Source organism: Gymnodraco acuticeps, unplaced genomic scaffold (genome assembly GCF_902827175.1).
Source record: "Gymnodraco acuticeps unplaced genomic scaffold, fGymAcu1.1, whole genome shotgun sequence".
In the NCBI taxonomy this organism is placed as follows: domain Eukaryota; kingdom Metazoa; phylum Chordata; class Actinopteri; order Perciformes; family Bathydraconidae; genus Gymnodraco; species Gymnodraco acuticeps.
The window spans coordinates 3,196,496-3,222,511 of record NW_022989755.1 but is presented as its reverse complement, the minus strand read 5'-3'; the positions used below and the strand labels follow the sequence as shown (position 1 = coordinate 3,222,511).

General features: G+C 42.9%; 1 protein-coding gene and 1 long non-coding RNA gene across 2 annotated transcripts; both read right to left on the bottom strand.

The window, feature by feature from the left end:
• Window positions 1-236: 236 nt before the first annotated feature.
• LOC117544757 lies at window positions 237-5,223 on the bottom strand. The gene is made up of 2 exons (XR_004568720.1): window positions 5,193-5,223; window positions 237-381 (listed from the first exon to the last, which is right to left on the bottom strand). It is a non-coding gene; the product is annotated as an uncharacterized LOC117544757 (long non-coding RNA).
• A 3,203-nt stretch (window positions 5,224-8,426) lies between these two features.
• Window positions 8,427-24,427, bottom strand: glud1b (glutamate dehydrogenase 1b). The gene is given in 16 exon segments (XM_034213095.1): window positions 8,427-9,436; window positions 11,234-11,296; window positions 12,085-12,176; window positions 12,510-12,633; window positions 13,337-13,417; window positions 13,545-13,682; window positions 13,922-14,059; window positions 17,036-17,215; window positions 18,005-18,099; window position 19,295; window positions 19,528-19,576; window positions 20,260-20,329; window positions 20,614-20,651; window positions 20,653-20,695; window positions 23,829-23,850; window positions 23,852-24,427. Coding segments are annotated over 16 exon segments (1,629 nt in total). The 5' UTR covers window positions 24,227-24,427; the 3' UTR covers window positions 8,427-9,316.
• Between the last annotated feature and the right edge of the window lie 1,589 nt (window positions 24,428-26,016).

Below are 26,016 nucleotides of genomic sequence, written 5' to 3'. Positions count from 1 at the left end.
CCCAACATAAATGTATTATTATTATTAAGAAGAACAACTTGGTGTGGTGTGGAGGGGATGTAGGAAGCAGGAGCAGGTGGGGAGAGATGGGGCTTCAAGGTTCAAGGTTATTTGTTTTAAATGTGTCTTGGAGATAAGGACCAGCTGCACACAATAAAATACAGTATAACACAAAACCAATAAGACACACGGTGGACACATGGCACAACAACAATCAATCATCGTCCAGCCTCAGCTTTGGTATTCTTTCACAACCATGTTATGGGTTTATTAGACTGAGCAAACATAAACATATGTGGTGATCCCACGGGTTCTTGTTTGCAGACAGCGGCGATTGGAGCATCCGTAGGCTGCACAAAAGTCCGGCATAGTCAGGTACTTCTGTAAACACAAAGCCAGCAAATTCCTGTATCATAATACAAGATGTTTTTAACAAGCCAAACCACTTGGAAGAAATCATGTGTAACTTAAGTTATGTTGAAAAGAAAAGAGCAGTTCTGCCTCTCCCACTGGTGGTAAAGTTGCTGGGTGAACTTTGTAATACTACTGTAGGCAGACCCGGCGCCAGAACAAGTCTAAAGGAGGGCATATGATTTTCATGGGAGGGGCACAACACCGTCACGTGCTGCGGGCCTGCGGCACAATATATATATCAAACAGCAAGGCCAACAGCATTGCGCAAAGACGCACACTTATCGCAAATACATACACAAATAAAGGGCAACATAGAAACCACTTTTGAAACATTGTGTGCGTGGCAGCACAGACACTGGTCAATCACGAGCAGGCACACTAGTTAAGGATGGCAGCTTCCTCATCGCTGCACTCGGAGAGAAATAGACGGAGACGATGAACTGCTGTTAGCTCTATTATGGCATTGTGCATGTCGTGAGAGGTGTTGCTGTGTGGGGAATTATTTCCATTATTTTGGCCAACTCTGCATCTTTGTACTGCAGCATATACTCAAACAGCAATAGGAAGAGCCCACTGCCTGACTCGGACATGCTGTGGAGTGAACCGTGGTCACCTCTGAGAGGGAGTTGGTTGACAGCTAAAAAAGCTATAATATCAACGACAGCTGACACGTAATAACGGCTCCGTGCCCAGCTGATCTGCACCAAAGTACTCATTTCCTTATTTGTTTCCTCGCTTATCTCTCTCTCTCTCTTTCCACACACTCTCAAATGAAATGTGTTCTTTTGATGCGGCATGCCTTAGCAGTCCTTTATCAGTCTTTAATGAGTGTTTCCAGTCGCAAAAACCTTTGACAGTAAAAGCCGCATCAGATGAAGATGTATTGACTTTAAACTGTCTACAGGGGAAACAAAAGGCTGCGTCTGCTTTTAACGAATCTTCAAGCCATGGTCTGTTGTTGTACCATGCGCTTCTTTCCTGAAAACAATCTCCCTGGATAACGATCCAGTTTCACCTGTTGGTTTATTAACCCCAAGATCATCTGGGGCTGTTGGTCTTTGAGCGGTTGCTGGCCCAATAGTACCTGTTGATGTGCTGCAAGGTAGCGTCTGTAGTGGAGGCACCGGCACGGAGCAGGACAGGGTCGGCTCTAGAACAAATCGAATGAGGGGGGCAATCATTTACCAAGGGGGGGCACACACTGCCGTCAACAACCAACACACCAAACACCAACGCAACTTAAAAAAACATGCTGTAAAGTCTATTGTCTTTCACACACATTGCAGGGGTGTAGTGCTATTGTAAAGCGCACCTATGACTTGTGCATACATGCACGGTTGTGGCACGACCACCAAAACAGAAACATATAAGGACAGAGGGTGTCGTTTTCTCATACTGATATTCTGCACAAACTGTTGCTGTTGTATTTGCTGTAAAGTGTCTTTACTGTAGGTTATTTTTTTATTATATGTACAGCACTTTGGGCTCGACCAAAAATCGTTGAAAATGTGCTATATAAATAAAACTTGATTTGATTTGATATGGACATAGGCCACCATATAAAAAGTGTGCAAATGTATTTAGTATCCTATCCATGTGAACATGTTTTAGGTGGGGGTGGACCTAACCTCCTCTAGGAGGGTCTGGGGGCATGCTGCCCCGGGAAGATTATTTTTTAAATATTGAAGTTAAATGCATCAATCTGGTGCACTTTGAGAGCAAAATGAAGAGATCTATGGATAGCCTACATCTCTCAGCATCCATATGAAACAGAACAGTACACAGATTTACTTTTTCTTTATGGATATTTTACTAATCACTCCCCCTTTAAACTGTATTCTTGTGTTACTGTCCTATAGTATTTCATACCCGTTTTTCATTTATTCTCTCTTTAATAACTATAATGATCATATACAGGTATTCCTCGAAAATACTTGATCAAAATGAACAGATCTATGGATAGCCTACATCTCTCAGCATCCATATGAAACAGAACTGTAAACAGATGTACTTTTTCTTTACTAATCACTCCCCTTTTAAACTCTATTCTTGTGTGTACTGTCCTATAGTATTTCATACCCGTTTTTCCTTTATTCTCTTATTTTTTTAATAACTATAATGATCATATAAAGGTGATTCCTCGCAAATACTTGTTTACATAAATGGTGACCAAACCGTTTGAGACCCCACTGAGATAACTTACACTAAAGTGAACTATCTAAACACTGAGAGAGTCCTTACCTCACTGAGCTGACGTTATAAGATCATCTCAGTCTGACAGGAGAGGACTCTCCTCCACCTTGGTGTAGAAACAGCTCTTTATATCCGTTAGCATAGCTAGCTAACCAGATGCTAACAACATTCCACGTTACCCGCTCGCGCACTCACAAAATGCGCTCGTGCCACACACACACAGAGCCGAGCTTGAATGAAACACAAAGACCCATGTACTTGTACTGTACTGTATATCATATTATTTTCGATGGCTTTACTATTTACTGTATAATCAGTATAACAGATGAACAGATCGCCACTGGGCTTTCATCTAAACACACAGCCACGTAGGCCTAATGATAACAAAAAAAAGGTCGGGGGTCATTGGTCAAGCAACACACCAATCAAAGAGCAGCAGTGAGCACACCTCAGGCTGTGTTTTATATTTGTATTCTTTATTTCTGATGTATTTCACACAAAAAACCTTTAGTGGAAACGTTTTCACTCATATGAATAAAAAAAGAAAAAACGGCAAAGTGGCAAGGCTTGCCAACCCTGCGTTGGGGGGGCACAGTGACTCATTTGGGGGGGCATGGCCCGCGAATGACCCCCCATGACGCCGACCCTGGAGCAGGAGGAGGATGCTGGCGGGTGTGGTACAGGGTGGCAACGCAGGTGGTGATGGTAGGGGCACAAGGAGCTGTGCCTCGGAGGAAAGCGTTGGTGGCGGCCGCCGAGGTCAAGCTTGTGACATTAAGGCGTGCTGCTGCAACGGCAGGTGCAGGGTCGCCAGCAGCTGCATCGGCTGCAGCCAGGGGCGGACTGGCCATCTGTAGAATCTGGAGAACCACAGAACGGCCGGCCGTCAAGGTCCGTTGACGGCCGGCCGGCCCTTTAAAAAAAAAAAAATAGTTTAACGTCATCATTTAAATTGCACTGACGGCCGACAGAGGGCGCTAATGCAGTTGTGTGGTTCTTATCTGTCAAATAATCACACACGAAGAAGAAAAAAGACCGGCCACACGAGGCGAAGGGATTAGACGCCGCGGCAGACAGGGAGAATGAAAAAACATGGATACAAATCAGAGACAACAAAAAGAGAAAGGTGGGGCCGAGAAGGCAAGAGACAAAAAGGTGAAGTCACTCGCAGGTGAAGCATATATATAAATTGACTGACCTTTTTGGCAGCAGCGCTGCTACAAGCAGCAGCAGCTTAGAACAAGTGCAAGATGATGAAGAGAATGATGAGGGAGGGAGTTCAGATATACAGCCAGCCTCCCTGCGTTCATGATGAGGGACAGAGAGTTGAGCTGGTGGAAGAACCATCTCAACTGGCACATACAAGTGCAGGAGCAAAGAGCAAGAGGTGGGTGAGAATTATCCCTTGAACTCAGTGGCGTTTTCTCCTGGAGGCCAAGGGAGCCAGGCTTCCCCTGTTTTTTTGGATTGTAGTTATAATTTTAATAAATAAATAAAACACTTTGTTTAGTTTCGGTAATTATTCTGCCGGCCCAGTCTCTCCCCCCATTCTCATTGAGTATTTTTACAAAGAGTGAAACAGCGCCCCTCTAGATGTTATGATGATGAAACCAGTATTGCACTCTCTGTTGCGAGAGGAGGCTAGCCAAAATTGGCTTCCCTTGTTGAAAAGAAATTGAGGGATTGACCAATCAGATGAGGCTCACTCATGCCTCACAATCCAATCAAATCGCATCAACTTCAGTTCGTACTGTAACTGTCATCACCACCCTTAAAAAGTAGTAAGCAACTGAAGCAATTGCAATTATGGAGGGTGGAGAATTTCATCCAAAAAATAATTGTACTAAACTTCTGCTACAGCAGCAACTAAAAATGAAATCTGATGACAGGCCAATGCCCAAACTGGAGCTGTGTACAGAGAGGAAAAAAGGAGCGAATCGGACGTAAAACTTTAAATAATAAACAGCGAATTTCTAACATTTGATATTTCATGTGGCCGGACTGGGTCAGTTTCCAGGTCTGAATTTTAGTCCCAGTCCGCCCCTGGCTTGCAGCTCTTCATCGCTATTTCGTTTGAATAAATCCTTAGACCTTTTGAGGCCAATTCTGATGTCCATTTTGTAATTTCAAAAAGAAATGGGGAGTCTACTGAATGCCAATAACAAATCCAGAATAGCGGCAGAGTGTGACGCTGTGATTGGTCTAAATGTGGACGAATCACAAATCACAACAGACGTAGCCTGCGATTTTTGTTGTTGTTATTATCTGACATCACATACATCGTAGGCATAAAAGTTCACAGTTTATTTATAACAAAAAAATAAAAACATTTTTTTAATTTTTTTTATAAATAATAAAATCGTGTTTATTGTGGGGAGGGCAAGAATGTCAAATGGGAGGGCCTGGCCAGCTATTAGCCAGCTATTAAATACAACCACGCACATACACAAAGAAAAGCTGCAATTTCAACATGTCCAAGCATCCTGTATTCATAGCCATGCTAATAATGTTTATAATAAACCAAACGTTTGTTAAATCAGTCAAGATTTCAGCGAGTTAAGAGTATTTTTGTGCAGATCACTCACCTTACAACAGCTACCATAACGCGAATCAGAGTAATTGTTGACTGTAGCAAGATGGCGGCCACAGCTACGCTGGAAAATCTCCCATGAGCCATCTAGTGTTTATATATATATCTATGCTGACCAGGGTCGGCTCTAGAACCAATCGAATGGGGGGGCGGGGGGCAATCATTACCAAGGGGGGCACACACTGCCGTCAACAACCAACACACAAACACCAACGCAACTTCAATTTTAAAAAACATGGCTGTAAAGTCTATTGTCTTTCACACACATTGCAGGGGTGTTGTGCTATTTTATAGCGCACCATGACTTGTGTGGGGGAAACTTCTGTGTAGCAATGCAGTGGGAGTCACCGACTCATGAAGGAGACACGGGAAGAGCAGGAGCTTTGATGTCAAACACTGATGGTTTATTTGGAGCTTCGGCCGGAGGATTCACATCACAAGTCACAGGCAGCCACGATCTGACTGCATGGTAGAGTTGCCACGTCAATTCTGGAGCGCCTCTCTCTCGTTAGCCCATTTAACTGGTTTTCACAGAGAGTAATCAACATATTTGAGAAGATAGCCTAAACAGTTGGGAACACTGAGTGACTTGCGTTCTGACACTTATGGCCTCGAAGATTTCACACCTTAGAGTCCACAACACAGAGAAGGAAGTGTCCCAGTGTACCCACAACAATAAACCATCTGTGACCTAGGGTTGCCCGGTCATAGAATTGGGAACAACAACATCATGGCTGAAGCAGCCTATCTCCTTAAAGGAGGATAACAGACGTCAGGGTTGGTCATGCACGTCATATCTAGGAGTCTAGGACAATTATTTCCCTAACAACTTGTGCATACATGCACGGTGCGGCACGACCACCAAAACAGAAACATATGGACATAGGCCACCATATAAAAAGTGTGCAAATGTATTTAGTATCCTATCCATGTGAACATGTTTTAGGTGGGGGTGGATCTAACCTGCTCTAGGAGGGTCTGGGGGGCATGCTCCCCCCCGGGAAGATTATTTTTAAAATATTGAAGTTAAATGCATCAATCTGGTGCACTTTGAGAGCAAAATGAAGAGATCTATGGATAGCCTACATCTCTCAGCAGCACCCATATGAAACAGAACTGTAAACAGATTTACTTTTTCTTTATGGATATTTTACTAATCACTCCCCTTTAAACTGTATTCTTGTGTTAATGTCCTATAGTATTTCATACCCGTTTTTCATTTATTCTCTTATTTTTTTTAATAACTATAATGATCATATAAAGGTGTTCCTCGCAAATACTTGTTTACATAAATGGTGACCAAACCGTTTGAGACCCACTGAGATAACTTACACTAAAGTGAACTATCTAAACACTGAGAGAGTCCTTACCTGTGGCTGAGGTTATACGATCTTCTCAGTCTGACAGGAGAGGACTCTCCTCCACCTTGGTGTAGAAACAGCTCTTTATATCCGTTAGCATAGCTAGCTAACCAGATGTGAACAACAACATTCCACGTTACCGCTCGCGCACTCACAAAATGCGTTCGTGCCACACACACAGAGCCGAGCTTGAATGAAACACAGAGACCCAGAAGTAGGCTACTTGTACTGTACTGTATATCATATTATTTTCGATGGCTTTACTGTATAATCAGTTTAACAGATCGCCACTGGGCTTTCATCTAAACACACAGCCACGTAATGATAACAAAACAAAAGTCGGGGGTCATTGGTCAAGCAACACACCAATCAGAGAGCAGCAGTGAGCACACCTCAGGCTGTGTTTTATATTTGTATTCTTTATTTCTGAAGTATTTCACACAAACAACCTTTAGTGGAAACGTTTTCACAAAAAACAAAAAAAACGGCAAAGTGGTAAGGCTTGCCCACCCTGCGTTGGGGGGGCACAGTGACTCATTTGGGGGGGCATGGCCCGCGAATGACCCCCCATGACGCCGACCCTGATGCTGACCATACTGACACCTGTCTCTACCTGACCGGAGTCACGCTGTGTGTGTCCGTCAGGAAACACGCTGTTTACAAGTAGTTCCAGCAAACATCCACTGATAAATTCCGATGTTAACAGCCTCATGATAACCTCATGTGTTTTTAACTGAGGATAATACCTGTGTTTAGTCTAGAAAAAGGTAAATGTGTGCATTTTATTATAAAGTTGTGTATATTTACAGACCGTTGCAAAAACTAAGAAGCTTATAAACATCAGGTTTAAAACTAAAAGAGCTTTGAAACACAATGAAAGATGTTTGGAGTTGTATTTGAGTTATTAATTTAAACTTTTTGTCTAAGAGATGCTGATCTGAAACCGTTGTTACATATAGTTACGGCATTTCCTGTTTCTGCCGGAGAGAGGGGAGGCCGTCCCAAAGCTTGCTGCTGTATGTACTCCCTCCATCTGACAGGAGGGAGCCTCGTTGAGCTGCGAGTGTGGCTACAGACGGAGTTCACTCCATCACGGAGGGGTAGGGTCGGGAGTGGTTTGGGATTGGGCCTGAATCACGGAGGGGTAGGGTCGATGGAGTGGTTTGGGATTGGGCCTAGAACAGACATGAAGGCCCATTCCCAAACCGCCCCCTACACCCTACCCCTCCACCCCTCCGTTTGCACGTTCACGCGGAGGGTCCGCCATATTAAGGGCTGTTCCAAACCAACGAGTGTGGAGCGGTGTGGAGGGGGAGTGGGCTATCAAGCCCTCAAACAGCGAGTCTGCAGCGGTGTTGACTTGAGACCGGTCTCTCCCATAGACTGTATATATAAATGGACGTAGTGTCCGTGACGTCACCCATAGGATTCTGCAGAGTCGCCGTGAAGCCCTTAGTAGGCGGCGTCGGCCACTAACGGCTCGACTGTGACGTCAGAGTCTAATCCCGCCTGCTCCAAATAAGGGCAAAGAGGCGGAGCCGAGGCGGGACCTGCTGCCTCCGAACCATAGACTGTAGGTCTCTCCATAGATATTCCATAGATAGTTCACTCCGTCACGGAGGGGTAGGGTCGAGGGAGTGGTTTGGGATTGGGCCGAAAGCACAGCGGACAATCGTGCTGCCATCTTGGATTCACGACAAAGTGATGGTGTTACTCACTCAGTTTATTTATATAGCCCAATATCACAAATGTTACATTTGTCTCTTGCAGGATCTTTTCAATCACACACCCCTTTAATGTCTTCTCCAATCCACCCGGCTTATGGCAGTATAGTAGGCCTATGGGAAATAAATTGATGCAACACAATGTCTTTGTCTGAACATTTTATTGGTTTCCAAAAAAATGAATAAAACAAAAATATAAAGTCATTTCCTCCAAAATAATTTCATTGTCAAGGACCTGGACAGCTAAAACTGAGGAGAATTCAACCAGGGGGTGGGCGCTCACAGCAACACCTCGCCCTCCCTGCTCCCCTGTCCAGGCTAGTGGAGGAGTCGGGAAGAAGCGGCTTTTAATACGAGACAAAGCAACGAGAGAACAGGAAAAAAGGGGAGATGAGCATCTGTCAAATCTCGAACAGTAAAAACACCAACTATGAAATAACAAAAAATCTTGTTGGGAATCTTAATCTTGGCAACTTGACTACTAATCTTTACACCTGAAGAGTGAGACAACAAACCTAGAGTAATACAATTATTATTTTATTCATATTAAGTTAAATGTATATCCCTTATAATTGAAATTAACTTTAAGGGGCCGAACTCTCTGAAATAAGGCATCTGTAGTGCTGTCACCTGAGGGTCACACCTACACTCAGCCATCACAAAATGGGCGCTCTGAACATGGCTGCCATACAACAATATCATCGTTTATATATGGGGGCAGAGGGAGGATCAGCATTTCACTTTCTCTCTCTCTGTTTTTTCTTAATATAAACTCAGGCAAAAAAACAGAACAGGGCAATGTTTGAACAGAGATGCAGATACAGTATAATGGCAGCACAAAGATCACAAGGTATATAGCAGGCTAGCCAGTGTCTCGTGGTGTGTGTGTCCGCGTGTGTGTAGAAGAGCCAAAAAGCAGCAGTAAACAATGATATGTTCTGAAGGCTGTTTAGAGGGTGGAAGAAGGCAGGAGAGGGCGATCAATATCAGGAGGGTAAGGGCAGGGAGAGGAATTGAGGGTCGGAATTGGCCATTTATGTGAAGGTAAGCCCTGCCTCGTTGTAGACTTTGAAGACCTTCTCGATGGCGTTGACGTAGGCGGCCGTCCTGATGTCCAGGCCCAGGTTGTGCTTGCTTGCTGTACGCATGATTTGCTAGAAAGGCAGAGGAGGACATGTGTTATTATGATGGCAATCAGCAACAACCTCAGGGGGACTGGTCACCTTCTTCTTGCTGACGGTAATTACCAGCACGGAAAACCGTTCCTTTAATTAAACACCGTTAGAACAAGGAAGTCACCTTGCACCTTTTGTATTCTTTTTTATAAATAATCAAAAAAAAAAAAATTTAAAACACAATTTTTGTGTTTATTAAATGTCTATTAGCCAAGCTTTATATAAGAACAATTCCAAGCAAAGTACTTAATCATTTAACATGATCTGGAAACAGATATGAGAAAAGGATTGATTAACCAATTAAAAAGTTAATTTAAGGTTTTGTCAACGTTGACAGTTGCCTAGCTACTGTAGCCAGCAGTAGCAACAGTGTTTACTACAGGTCTGTTAGCGCTGACTCAAAGGATCTAGCAGCCTCCTGACGCAAAATGAAACCATTTATTCATGATACAGGTATTTATTGAATATTTTATACACGGACTACTGCTTTTCTGGAATTTTTGTGTGCATGACAAATTGAAACTTGAGCTGTTGTTTCGATTTGTTGGTTGTATGATATCTTCTTGCTAACCGGACGACTGCTTCTCTGTAATCATTATTACAATAAACCACTCAAAACTTTAGCTGTTGTGTCTAATCGTTGGTTGCGTGATATTTATTTGCATCCTTTACTCCTGTATCCGAGCTATCCTTGCAAAGTCATGAAAGTCTTGAAATTAGTCAAGGCTTAGTGGGAAAGCCTGGATTATTTTGTATGTGAAACGTGAAGTTTTAGGGCAAAGTTTACCTTGAATATTTCCTTTGCATGGTAAAAAAAAGTGAAAGGAAACATGCAGGTCATGTTCTTGAAAGTATGTGAGACATTTCCCCAGTTTTTGTTGTAGTTGATGGAAATGTATTTGGTTTACAGTGAGATGAAGGACATGAACCACTGCACTAATGCAAGTGGCGTGTTTCATATCTGTTTATTATACTAGATAACATAGAGGCTCTGCACTATAAAAGTAGGGATGCTCCGATCGGCAATTTTGGGGCTGATCGCCGGAATCAGTATCGGCCGATACCGATCGCCGATCCGATCGAGTGGGCGGGGCCTAAATGGAAGATTTAAACATCACTTTAAATCTTCCATTTAAAGTGATGTTTAAAACTCAGTTAATGGGGCTCATTCACTGGAGCTTCCACAAACAACAACCAACATAAATTACATTAAAATGAAGTACATTATTCAAGTTTACATTAACTTTGGCTAATAACACGGGAGAAATGAGCGGAAGCGCTCTCTTTTCCTCTCTCCCTCTCTCCTGACAGCCTGTAAGTATCTCATGCAGCTCACTGATCCAGTAATGAGTGACCCGACAGTGAAGAATACATATATTTATAACTAGTTTAGCTTGTTTCAGAGGTAGATAAAATAGCTAAGTGTGTTAGGTCTAACTCTTGGTGTTTCGCTCCTCTCACCTGTCCGTCACAGCGGGTGGAGCTGCAGGATTTCTGCTTCACACACGTTGCATACCGCTATTTTATTGTCTTTTTCGGACACCTTAAAATAATGCCAGACCGGTGAAGCCATTTTGGCGAGCTTGTTTTGCCGCGCACAGAGAAAAGTGTCATGTATTCTACATCATGCGATCGGCTCTCGCGATCGGCATGTTTAGAGAGCACCGATCGATCGGTAGAGAGTGAGTATCGGCCGATCTCGATCGGTGACCGATCGATCGGAGCATCCCTAATAAAAAGGCAGGAACGTGTTGTACTTCCTGTACGATCACTTACCCGGGCAGATCTCTCCATGGTGTAGGCCAACCCAGAGTGAACAATATCCTTCTCAGAGGCACCCTGCAAGGGAAAGATGAATGTTAGCGTCAATCTCTAGGAGGACATCAATAAACAAACTGTATGCAATCACTTGGTCAATTAAGAGAACATTTTATTTTCATTAAGAAATAGCCTCGGTTACATGATTGCTAGATGCTTTTACATGTCAATTCAATACACATTTTGTATTTTATTCAGTCCCAACTTGGCTCTGGTAACTTGTGATGGGCATTAAGAACCTGTATAGGTAATAGGAGATATGGACAGTACAGGGAAAGGCTTGACGCAACATGTGTATTCATTTCACAGCAACTAAACAACAATCTGTACTGTAGACATGGGGAAGGGGTTTGCACCAATGCACTTTCATTTTTATTTGTAAACCATACACATGATCAGCACCAGTTGCTCTCTGAAGTCATGGCAGAGTCGTCTCTAGCAATTGGTTACAGATCAATGTCGGTAAATTACATTTTATCAGCCGATAGGCCGATAGCACTCAAGTCAAATATTAGATTGGTGCATTCCTGGTTGTATCATGACAATAAGAGGAATAACTCAAGCCAATTGGAGTCTACTGGTCATACAGTTAAGGTCAAATATTTATCCGTCAGTCACCATCTAAAAGTTCAAGACACTTTGCCACAATACTTGATATCGCAGAAGGCACAATATTTGTTAAAGACTCAATATTTTAAATACAATTTTTAATGAAGTATTATAAAGCTGCATTGTTTTCAACATATTAGAAAAAAAACACGTTTGTTATAGATATCTTTTTAAAGTGTGTGTTAGCAGACGATACTCACAGCAACTCTGGCCTGGAAGTCAGCAGTAGGTACGACAGGGATGGGCCCCCCCTGCTTGCCAAACTTCCTCTCCAAACTTTCCTGCACAGACACTAGAAGGGAACAAAGAGAAACATTCGAAAAAAAAGACATATCTTTTGTTTGAGTCGATAACAAATACCAGGGTTCATCAAGTTACACAAGTGAAAGTGGAAAAGCCACTGTATGATTGGCTGCTTGTGATCAAGAGAGAGTATAAACAAGGTTGCCCCAGAATGAGATGAATGAGCCCACTCAACCCAACCCACTCAAAAAAGAAAACAGAAAAATATTGCTTAGATGGGTCATTAAACAGTTTTCTAAGATTCATGTGTATTGGTAATGTATCCTCTGAGTGTTATGCCGCTACATGCCATGGAGGAGGTGAGGAGCAGTCTTGTACTCACTGAGCAGGTGGTAGTTGGAGTCCCTCTCATATTTGAAGGTCAGTCTTCCATAGCTGACATGGTTGAGATTCTTCAGCCACTCGAAGTAAGACACTGTCACACCGCCAGCATTCAGGTACATGTCCTGCAGGAGGAAACAAAGTCTTTAGCCTGTTTGGTCCTCACTTCCCTGTGGGTTGAATTATTACAACATTTACCCTGCACTGATTTTAAATATAGATATGGGAAGGAAATGATTACTCTGTAATAAACTGAAAATGAAATGCTTTTGTGAAATTATTAGAAAAATCTGTTACTTACTCTTTATGGTTTATATATTATATTTATAAAAATATGACATTGTGTATTTTGTGCTGTATAACAAAATATTCATGCAGCGTCCACACGGCGGCGTGCGTTGAAGCTTGCCGGTGGGCGTTTCTGAAACTCGACCAACAACCAATCACATGAATCTCCCGCCCCGGACACACAAGCACGTGGTTTGATTGGCTGACGCTTCCGTCGAAGCATCAAAAGTTGAACTTTTCTCAACTTTTGAAGCGAGCAACGGAACCACAATGCAGTTCGGCAAAGCGTGACGTCACCCCATTGAAAGTGAATGGGAAGAAGCGTTGAAGCTTCAACGCACGCCGCCGTGTGGACGAGCCGTCATGACGAAATAACAATGATTAAGAAATAATCCATCTTAAAAAGTTAAAAAGGAAAAACATCCTAGGTGTAATTAATTAAGAGTTCAGCACAACACAAATTCAGTTCATCTGCTCCATCAGCGCTGGATTTGTGTGGTTTGAGCACATTTTATTTTAATTGTGTGTGTGTGCACTTACAGGAATAACCATGACGTTGTTCTCCAGGAAGATCTTGTCAGCATCTGGGGTGGTGGGACCATTGGCACCTTCAGCAATTATCTGAAAAGACATGAAATACAACACACACTGTTCATGACTGCAACAAAGCCTCCCTGTCCTTACTCGTGTGGAGTCAAACACCAACTTTGAGCAAAGCACCTTGGGTAAATCAAAAGTGAGGGTTTACCTTGGCCTTGATCCTTCGGGCATTGTTACGTGTGAGCTGCTTTTCTCCGGCGGCAGGGATCAGGATGTCGCAGTCGGCTTCCAAAATGCTCCCTTCATAGGGTTTGGCTCCTGGGAAGCCCACAATGGTGCCATTTTGCTGCAGAAAGTAAAGAGACAGACACATGAATATTTGTGAATATTTCACTGTTTGGGTAAAATGTTGGAAAAAAAGTGTATTTCCAGGAGAAGAAAATCATCTGACTGAGATGTAAGGTAAGAATTAAATAAGTCAGATAAAGGCAATGACTTGATTATTTTAGTAAGAGAAAACAGAGGGGGAAAGTGACAAGAAGGATAAAGCAGACAGAAGTGAGGGGAAGGCAGTTGTGCTGGTACCAGTTTGTATTCCTCCAGCGCTTTGGGGTCGATGCCGTCAGCGTTGTAGATGGCTCCATCAATCTCACCGATGCCCACACACTTGGCCCCAAACCTGTGCAGGTACCTCATGGAGTGAAGACCCACATTACCAAAGCCCTGTGAAAAAGTTACAGCAGGTTAATAACATCATGGTCCAACATCGCTATGATCACTTTTTACTCATTAAATACCACCAATAGTAACATTTATAATTGTTATACCACTTTTCAACCAACCATGAACTGATAAGGTGCGGTGACATGCACTCTGGTGCCACCATGTGGCCAACTGTAGTTATGACATCATCATCTAACTGAAGTAAGGCCTCACACAGGTACAATTTGTTAATTAAAATATTTTCTGCAAATATGGGCGAGGAATTGAGACTTAAACAAATAAGCACAGATGGACAGAATAGGCGCAGTCTGGAGAACATTTTCCGTTTCCTGTTTACGTTCAATATGTTTGTAAATACATGACATTTATTTTATCATGATACATCATTGCTAATGCCAAGCTCTTGTAAACACACAATTACCAGTCAAATCACTGTTTAAAACCCTAACCCACAATGATCTGAGGCTGTGTTTAAAATCTAAGTCTAAACATACTGCAGAATAAATACTCAATCAGTATGATCTGCATACTAGGTTAGCATTACCCAGCCATTACTAGCAGACTGCTCACACTGTGGTAAACTCACGCAGTACGTCCTCTCTGCGATACATGACTGCATGCATCCATCACATGACTACATCAATGATGTGTTAGCAGTCCGAGCTACTGTACTGTTACCAAACATAATGAATCGCAACTGTAAATATACAGCTCAAACTTAATGTAATATTTTTGTGCTATTTAATATGTTTTCTACAGTAGATTATACAGTTTATGTGCGTTCCCACGTTTTTCCTCTACTGTACCTTGATCTCACTTGCCATCGTTCACAATTATTTTATTTCAGCATATAATTATTTTATCCGTCTGCTATAAGGCTGTCTCTAGGGTTGCATTGCACTTTGGGGCAGTTGAGGATGTCCAGTAGACTCATGTCTCGTACTCTGAAGTTATTGTGTCTGCATACTATAAAGTAGGAACGCACTATATGCTTAATACAAACTAATATAACTATCCATACTGAGAATGAAAAAAACTAGAGGTTTAAAAGAAAGCACATAGAAAAGGAAAGTCTGTACAGCAGTGCCGAGCTCTGCCTGTGGTTTCCTCAATTCCTATAGTCTAATAGTGAATGCAGTATTGCTATATCACACTGCCGGCACAGATCTAACAGAACTGAAGGACACTAAGGCCCCGGCCACACGAGGACGAAAACGGTCGTTTGCGTTACTGTCATATAGACCGTTCGGCCACACGAGGACGACCGAATACGGCGCTAAACGACTGCGGAAATTATAACGGGTCCCAACGTGGATAGAACGGCATACGCAACGCTCTGGGGGGTCCAACGGCTCCGTGTGTACACCCTATATGATCATTTTCTGATAATGATGAGGCAATAGCCCCGCCTCTCCCCACCTCTGCTGCACCCCCGCGTCAAAGTAAACTGCACACTGAATTCAGATTATTTATCTTTCTCTCGATATGGACATAAACGCGAGTGAAGTCTAATCTGACAGGACGGAGACACCTCTCAAACTACCTAAACTAGTTATAAATATGTTTATTTTTACTGTCGGCCGGGTCACTCATTACTGGATCAGCTGCTGCATGAAACAGACACTGGCGCTATCCGAAGAGAGGGAGGAAAAAGAGAGGCTCCATGTATTTTATTATTATATTATATAGAGTCGTTATTTCTTTTAAAGCTCAATACATAACAAAGAAGACCTTTGACCGACCGGCACTTTTATAATTTTGTCAGAAGATTTAAACTTTAATTCACGTTGACTGGCGAAAAACTCTGCCCGGTTCCCTCGGCCCCCACCGCGGAGAATAAACAGAAGGGAAACCATGACAACCATGCTTCTTCGCTGCTTTTGTGGAGGAAGTTACAGCGCCACGTACAGGCTCCTGCATATGTACTGCAGCTTCTCCAGCGGTTGGAGCTAAACGGAGCTAAACGGAGCTGTCTCGTGTGGACAGACACTATCCGGTGAATATTGCGTGTGGACGGAAGCTTTTTTGCGATTGCGTTTTCGTCCTCGTGTGGCCGGGGCCTAAGAGTTCACAGCTGATCTTTTTTAAATGAAGTGTGATAGGAGATAAAATAATCCCCAGTTTTGGGATCCATCTCCCCGCTCTCACTCAAATCTCTAAGAAAATCTAATCCCAGCACAATGTAATCCTCAGCCACACACACACACACTCACACAGAGGGATTAGTTTTGTTCAACATCCACGTCATGGTTCAGCTGCTGTCAACACCTCCTCAATGACGCCCTTCTCATCCCTCATACGATTACCCCCTCAACAAACGTCATCCCCTTCCAATACATTTCTTAGTTTCTCTCCAAGTCTCTTGACATTCTCTGTAGAGCAGGTAAAGGATATTGAATCCTATGAGGATGTGTCTGAATTGTCTACATGAAAATTTGTGAATTAAGAATAACTGATTACATTTTCGTCGTAAAAGAGCAGTAATTAGAGAAAACTTTGTAGGAAAGAAGCAGAGGTCAGTGAGTAGGTGTTTTCGACCCGTGTCTGTGTTGGCATAAGTGTGTATAAGTTTGAGTGTGTGACTGTGTGTGAGTGTTTCCATGACACGTGAGGACCATGTGTAAATATAAGTGAAACTGCTGAAAAGGAGAATAGTGCTTTTCATTTTTGCCGACACAGACACTCTTTCCTGCTTAAAGATGAACAGCTTAAATCTTTCCATGATTGTAATGTTTAAAGTCTCATAATAGGTCCCAGTGTCTCATTTTTCGTAAATACTTCCCTGCTGTGTGCTTGGTGAGGAGATCAGGGCCAAGCTATAACAGATGGCATGGCTCTGATTGAGGCTCTAAAACCCCTCATCATGATTTCACTTGAGAACATCCTGTAAGCAGATATCTGCAGTACATTGAGGGTCTCATCTTTCCTCTCAAGTAAGATGTGTCTACTATGATCAAACCATGCATGCGTGTTTACCTGGATGACGAAGGTCTTATCCTGGACGCCTGGTGTCAGGCCTACCATGCTCATGTAGGACGCCTCGTTCATGAAGTTCTCAATGCCGTGGAAAACTCCACGACCAGTGGCGGAGATACGACCGTGGATTCCTCCCTGGCTGATGGGCTTTCCTGTCACGCAGGCGTGGGCGTTGATGTCCTGCAAACACACAGAAAATAATAGTGAAAAACACTGAAGAAGAATATGTACCAGCAGGTTGTTGAATACATGTAGGTTCCTCTTACATAGAGCTCACATATACGGTAAAATGGCAGAGTAAAAACACCATTGACTATTCTTAAAGCCTTAATGTCTCCAACGAGGCTTAAAAGTGCAACTATATAAGCAATAGAAGCTGCAAAACCAGCACTAACATTAATTCAACTGAAAATATGCTACTTTTTGAAGATAAATCAATTAAGATCATTAGTTGTACTGCATGAAATTACCCTACAGCAAGACATCCTCACACTGGAGAAGATGGCATCACCAAATAATCCTGTGAGTTCTACAAATCACTTGTCCAAACACTGCAGATGGCTTTCCTTAGCTCACCATTACAATTTCCTAGACTACAAGATGGCTGAAGTCCAAGCCATTATTTGGCTTTCATAATTGTTGCCTATTCAGATTGAACCTACAACAGTGATGATTAACATGAACACACATAGGTCAATATTTTCCATCTTTAGTCAAATAGGCCCCGTTTGACTGGTTTCGATACGAGAATGATTGGCTGATAACACAAACACACAGAGGCCTCAGTTTGTAGAGCTGCTTTAAAGAGAGGAGGAATGTCTCAGCGGTCGGCTGGGAAGGGAGAGGCAGGAAACCACTGCTCATGGTTTATACGTGACTCATGCCTTCCTTTCATTTGGCCGTCTCAATAATCCTACTGAAAACCGGCCATGTTATACAGATTGGTTGCGTTTGCCTCACAGAACTCACAGTGTGTGCAATGGTGTTGGCGTATGTGTCGGCGATCCAGGACATTTCCCTCTCTCCTGTGCTCATGTCGGGGGCAGGGACATCGATGCCAGGTCCTGGTGAAGGCCGAAAGGGAAGAAGGAGAATGAATCAAGCACGGCAGTCACTGGGCACGTTTCAGTTTTGATAAATGGGTACCTCTGCTCAAGTTTGAATGAGCATCACACAAGTGTACACACACACACACTGCATATGTATTCTGGAACGTCTAAAAGCATGGATGCAGAGAGGTGGGGGATGGGACTGTGCCCCGTTACACTCACAGTGACAGAACAGGGCAGTGATGTGTGCAGTGGGTGCTGCTTTGCCTTCAGGATGTGTACAAATACACGAAGGAAGGCACTTGTATAAAACCACAAATGACACAACTACTGCTGTGGTTAACAGACAGTTTCATATCTGTCTTTGAACAGAACACATTATAAACATTTCTAAGCAACTTCTTTTGATGGTGTATTTCATTGCTTGTATGTTGAGCGGAGCATCTTGTATTTTTAGCACTAACATGCATGGAGAGCACAGCGATTAATAAACTGGTTGTATAGTGACCTGCTGAACCTGTGTATGCTTACTGTATGTGTGGGCATTCTAAACATAGTTACAACTAATACAGCAAATATAGATTTTTAAAAATTGTCATTTCTGTAAGATACGTTCCTCAGCCGAAGTGGCATGATGCCTGTACATATCAGGCTCAAGTATAATTTGTGGGGGAAACTTCTGAAGCAATGGGCGTCAGGACTCAGAGAGACACGAGGTCTCAGGGAGAGCTGGAGCTTCTGATGGCAAACACTGACGGTTATTTGGAGCTTCGCCGGAGAATTCACCAAGACATGTCACGGGCCACGGTTTGACCCACACGGTTGAGATGCCACAATCATTCTGAAGAACTCTAACCCCTGAGCCAGAGCCATGTATTTAGCTAGTTCTCAGAGGATAATCAACCATTGTGCAATAGATAGCTGAGGGGACACTGAATCACATTTGTTGTCGCTTATGGCTCGTGGTCATCTACACCAGATGTCCCATAAAATAACTATCTCTGACCGAGAGTTGCCCGGTCCATAAACTGGTTGACAACAACAAAATGCTAGGGCAGCCCCTCCTTATGGGAGATAACGGCTGCTCGAGGCTGGTCAGCTGCGTCAGAGGGCGAAGGAGGACATGCAGGGCAAATATTCCTCAACATAATCTTCATTCCAGGTTTTTTTCCGTGTATTAATGGTCCCCCTTGTCAGTTGACACAGCAACCCTGAGCGACCCCGACCTGAGTAAACAGCGCTAGATGACAGGAAATGTTTTTTCTCTGGGTGGGAACCATTCAGCTCTCACCACCAGTCATTTCTAAACCCAGTCAAATAAAGACAAGAACTCTGTCACGCAAAAAAATGCCAATATGCGGCCATGTTAAAGTCATATTGCAGCTTATAAAATGGCTAGATTAATAACTATAACAGTAAAACAGCTCACACATAAACACTCACCATGAACCCCTTCTTGGCCAGCTCGATAGTGAATCTCCTGGTAAATCTTCTCCAAGCTCATTATCCTGTGTGAACAGACAAGACACAGTATCCATAAAACATGTTGATTGCAGTGCAATGATACAATTGAGGATGTTAGGAAACAAGAAATAGGCTACAAAAAACACCAAGTGGATTCAAAGTAAAAGCAATAGTTATCCTTCAGCTTTTGAAAAGATGCTATAGGCATTTTGACAAAATATTTTGGTTGAGTGGTTTCCAATCCACTTAAAGCCACAGCCACATAGCTTAATGTCTGTACCCTTACATTATCCATGAATACATGCAATAACATCCCTGTCCATAATAAAAAGGCAGGACAGGCACCATTAGTAAATTGAAGAAAATGTAACACATAGATCTGTGTATCTAAAGACACATTGGAGTATCTTCCTCAACAATTGCATGTGAACAAGCTTCTTGTGTTGCCTAACTCTTCACATTTAAATCTCTCCATGTAATCATTCTTCTCATGAATCAACAGAATGAGACGATAAGGCTTTACATTCCAGTGGGATTGAATAATCATCTGTGTTTGTTTCTTTGTTTGTGTGTAAGAAACGGACAAGAAATCTGATACCACTCCAAAGACTGCCAGCTTATGTTTTGCTGCGTTGCTATGCATATAACAGCATACAGTTAAACATGCGCGTGGCTCTATATGCGCATGCGGGTGTGGGGGAGGAGGATGACATTAGACGGCTTACAGAGTAATTCTTGGTGTTGATCTTGACTCCAGCTTTGGCTCCCCCAAATGGCACATCTGGAAGAGAGTAACGCAGATTAAAAACAACAGGAACATTTACATGCTTACGCACAACACGTACACTTTAGATGACCCATGTTCAATCTAATGTATTAATGTGCATCAGTAGGAAGAGAAAGCTAAATAGATGACGGCTATTCCTGCCACTAATGCAGTTTAGTTGTATGGGAACTTCATTTTGTAGGAGAAAGTGTAATTTGGACAAATGGTATTCATTTGAATATGGAGATCAGGTTAGGGTTAAGGATAACCAGCAGGACGTTTTATGTAAGGCTTAATACTTACCAACACGGCGCACTTGTAGGTCATCAGAGAGGCAGGGCTTGACCTCATCCACAGACACATCCATACTGTAACGGATACCTGAAGAAACAGACCAAACAGGACGAACATTTATTTAATCCTATTTTTCAATGATAAAATACACAGATCTTTTTAACCAAATGAATGTGTACTGTACTTTTATTATAGTGCTGGTTGATGAGCTCAAGTGCCTTGTACACCGATTAAGTGTTCAGACTGCAACATGGGCAAATCATTTGCCCTCACTGAAACTATCTCCACTGCATGTGCAACTCAACAACAGAAAAGGGAAAATGAATAGCAGCGATCGACCGCTGTTGAACTGGATTGGACAGTAATAGCTGCATCTTATAACTGCTGTTTGCTATGACACCTGAATTTCACTAAAGGCATTAATAAGGTTTAATGTTTCTTTATTTTATTCTCCATACCACACAAGACCACATCGGTTGCAGATCCACAGATTGGATGCCTTTGCAGTCACGGTAGCAGAGATGGGCGGGGTGGAAGGCAACAACCAATCACAGCCCTCCGTTCTGACCCCCACCCCCCATTACAGTCATTCCTTCCTGTTGTATGGGGTTTACTACGGTCACCACAGTAACATGTGTGAGTCAGCCTGTGTGCTGCAGCGTTATATGAGAACCATACAGCCAGGCTGCCAAAGTACCACACTGCGGTAATCTTACTGTCCGACTGTACCAAATATAGCCTTCATCTAGAGTTAGCTTCCACGGAGAAACCCCAAGGGCAAGCAGCACAAGGAGGAGACGGCAGATTTTCCTTCCAGGGGACAAAGGCACTGTGTGCGTCATTCCCCTCCACCAACATTACATTTTTGAAAAGGGCCTTAATGGAGGGCTGCACTCTCCAAAGGGTTGTCTTGTTTTCAATGCGTTTGGCTAAAAGCAAACATAAGTAAAATGCCTGCACCCTTTTATGATGTCAACTTGAGTGCCAGTGGAATGTGTGTGGTGTTCAGATTGAAGATCAAACCTTGCTAAACAAGCTTGATCTTTAAGGAGTGCTGCATCATTTCCCCTCTTTATTTCCATTCATCCTAATCAGCTGAGCTACCCCAGGGCCCACACAAGACAATCGGGCTTACTGATAACATTTAAACAAGGGGAAAAAGCCTGGCTGACTAACCATACCAACCAGCCATTGATCCACCCAGCAACAGCTCACCACAGCAACCAGCCCAAAAAACATAACTGTAAACACATTCATTTGAATAGAGGACAGATTTAGGAAAATAACTGAGCCCCACGCTGAAGTCAGGGCGGTTTCATTACAACAGTCTGGCTAGAAGGCCAGACACGGCAGCGCTCTTGCTTCCGAAGCATGTCAAATAGCTAGACTCCTGCGTAAAACATGTTGGGCTTTTGCTTGAGCAACAGATTGTTTGGATTAAACTACTGCTTCAAATATTCTGTGCGGACTTGAACTATTTACAAATATAACAACTTTCCAGAAACTATATTCTAGGATTGTGAGGATGACGTTGCATAGACACATCATGATGTTTCAAAATGTATTCAGTAGTTAGAAGAGAGCTGCTGTGTGGCTCTGCAAAGGGGGATGAGCAACCCATGCACAAACAGCTTTTGCACTTTGCACTTTGATCTGAACATGGCCAAGGGTCTATGCACTATATCAATGATTATCCCACTGAAGAATAACTGCCCTTACTCCCACCCCGATAACAGGAGTTTGACATAGAGACCAATCAAATGTTAATAGGCCCCTCCAATAATCAGACTGATATTGTTCCTACTTAATCTTAATCTCAAAGTGCACACTTGCTGTGATTTGTGACTACTTTTAAGGGTATCTTCAATCTGGATTGGGCAACATGAGAGGGATAAATATATTGAATATTACTAAGAATAATAAAGACTGTTAATACCAAGATGGAGTTTGGATTGCGGTGATTCTGTGCTCTGGTCAGGCTTTAAAAAGGTGGATAGAGACACTTATTGTTATTGATTTTACAAAATGGCTTCTCTGAGTGGTCCTTCACTGACAACTAGCTGGACTGCCTTGTGATTTCATAAATGGTTGAATTGCTCCATTACTTTAAAGTTGTTTCGGGGAGAAATCTGTAATAGACATTTTGTTTGAGTGCTTTGAAAAATGCACTAACTACATTTGTATTCTATTTGTATTAAATGAATGTGTATACGGCACAGTATCTCTACAAATTAGGTCTGCAATGGCTACGTCAAGCAGGTACAAAAGAAGGGTGTCATGTTAATAGCACGCAAATGTCTGCCCCGCACAATTCAAACATGCCCTTTGACTGAATGGCATGTCTCTTTCTACTAAGAAAGCCTCCTCTGCACAGCACCCTCCCCACCTGTCAAACAGCTGACAAATAGGAGTGCCTGGAAACACACCCACCCCCTCCCCAGCTCTCACAGCTCCTGTCTTCCTATAGCCCACATCATATCCCCCCTCTATTCACAAATAACCCAGCGTGCACTGCAGCAGCAGCAGCCCATAATGTCTCTGCTTTGAACCTTGAACCTTGAACCTATGTCACTCTCCCCAAGGTTGTCACATTGCACATAAAGCAGGTTTAAACAGTGAATGTCAGTATAAGACTACATAATGAGTGAGAAGAACCAAATTGTGTGCATTTGCCCTGCAACGTTTTTGCAGCACATGTATGGCCAAGGCCTGGCAAGCTCAATGACACACCTGATGCCTTCAAAGCTGCCCCCTCCATCACATCATACATCTGACACACACGCATTGGAATAAGAGTAGGCTAGATCAGTAAGAGAAGAAACAAACTGGTGAATCTATCCAGTTTCAACCAGATGTAATCACTTGATCGTGAGAATGATGGGCTAGATTTAAGATCACAACTGCCTACAAAGTATCGGGGCTTCTTCAGTTTGACTGCTAGCTTGCTGCTAGCCTGAAAGCTAAGAAACTACTGTAACACTACACTTCTGGGTAAGCAGGAAGGTCACTGTAATCTGCACAAAAAGTGTCACGCAAGGAGTACGCAGCCATAAGCACAGGAAACCAAACGAACGACTCAGCAGCCGCTGAAAAAACAAGGCAAGCTGTTGACAGTTTGATTTGTGATACTTTCAAACTAGCTACTTGTGCTGCTAAGGATTGCTAAGTGGCTGGCTAAAGCTAGCTGACACAGGTCGGGTTAGGTTGGCACAATACTTACCCCCTTTGCAGGGAGTCCTGTTGCTGGCTGTGCTGGGCGCGGTACCCCTCAATCACCTCCCACTCTCCGTTATCCCTCTTGATGGGGAAATTCACGCTCAGGACGTGGTTGCATGGCTTGATGATGCGCAGGATACCCGCAACACGTTTCTTCTTCTGCTCGGGGGTCTCCTTGGTCCTCAGGTCCTCCACCAGCTTGTCTTCGACGATGCTGGCTCCGCGGTCGAAGAATCCCTCGACCATCCGGAAGAAGTTGGGGTCGTCGGGCTTGTCTGCCGCGTCGGCGTAACGACGGACCCGCATCAGGGACGAGGACACCGGGAGAGCGGAGTCAACGCACCCCGAGGCCAGGGCACTGCCCGCAGAGCGGCTCAGCAGCTCCCCGAAACACCGATACATGACTGAAGCTGGAGAACTGTGTAAACGAACTAATACAAAGGCAACTAAACTACAAGGACATGGGGGGTGACGACAGGATATGGGGGTAGAATGAGCAACACAGCAACTCCTCACCGTGTCCCGTCCTTTGGCCGACTGGGATGGCCTACTGTGTCCGTTTGCTTAAAAGGCAGCACGAGCCAAGGAGGGAAGTGGGGAGCTCCCCGGGACGCACGCGGAAGAGGAGGGTCGACAGGGGGCGCGTTCACGTGCAAAGCAATTGACAGCGCACGTTCGCGAGTCTGCAACCATTGAAAGACAGGGGAAATAAATGTAGAATAAATATGTATTTATTTATTTTCAAGTAGACAGCAATGTTTGTGTTTTAATTTAAAGGATGACTGTGGATACGTGATCACAATTGTTCGGTTCGTACGGAAGAGGACTGGAGTAGGGCCACATGAGTCAGAACCATGGTCAGAACTCAATTGTGTTGTACTTTGGTAACATCCAAACCTTTTTTGTATTTTTAACAATTGATTAACCATCCTTAAGTAAAACAAAAATGCATTCAAGCATTTTGTTTCAGTTTTGTTACATTGAAAGATGCTAAATGTTTGGGATTGAAAAATATGTTGCAGGGGAAAATAAATATAAATGAAAGGAAAGGGAAAAATAAATATTTCAACAAATAAATGGACTTGTGAAAATGTTAACTATGAAAAGTTATACAATGTTTAGCCTACAAGTAAAATAGGCATATCAACCATCCAGATGCCCTCTCAGTACCACCTAAAGGCTACATGATTATGATTATGTTTAAATCTTATTAAAAAAAAAAGATGTTGTGGGAAATGAGAATCATTTAAAAACAAATAATTTCTATATTAATGATATCACTTTTTCATTATGTTTGTAGGAACATTAACTGGCAGATATGAAGTACATCAGCTTGATCATTTATTAGCTTTTTGTACACCAACCAGAGTGTGTACATTGTGGTTTGTTCAAAGGATCTCTATGAGGCCTGCTGCCATCAGCAGTTCCCTCTGATCTGTTGAGTGATAGAAATGTGGAAAAGGCCCATTGTGTTTGCATCCGTCATTAACCCCCACATGAGCAGCAGCAAGTCATGTTGGCTTGATTTGTTGATGTGCAGTGTTTTCCTATCACCACCAACTACTAACAGTATCCATTAGAAAATATCAAAAATTGTAAATATCTACTGTAACTATTTGACACTTTGTTAGTCAGCTTACAATGTAGTGTGATCATATTTTTTTCAAACGATGTATATATTTATCTGAGATGAGCATGTACTGCACTTGTGAAAACGTGTGCATCTTTGTGCGGTTATATATGTATGGCATCGACTCCCATTGTCTGAGAAACGCTAAGATAGCAACTGTTCTTTTGTGACACCATACTCATTGCATGTTCCCATTATTTTACACAGAAGAATGGCATGTGTGCAGACATTGTTTACGGCTCCACACAGAGAGAGAATCTTAGTGGTGAGCTCCTCTGAATGAAGGCCCTGACCTGGGCTTACACCTGTGGACTCTGCACGGAAGATAAGATTAGATCATGCCCCCAGGTACAAATACACACTCATGTTGAAACAGTGGCACTCACCTAATGACTACACAAAAGCAAATGCACATTACATGACGGCTCTAATATGTGTGTTCTTGCACTGTGCTATACGATTTGTAAATATACAGAGAACTGTGCAATGAATCTGAATGAAAACCTGTATTGTCACTCTGAGGACAAAAGACAAAGATATCATTCATTACCATGTCGTCTAT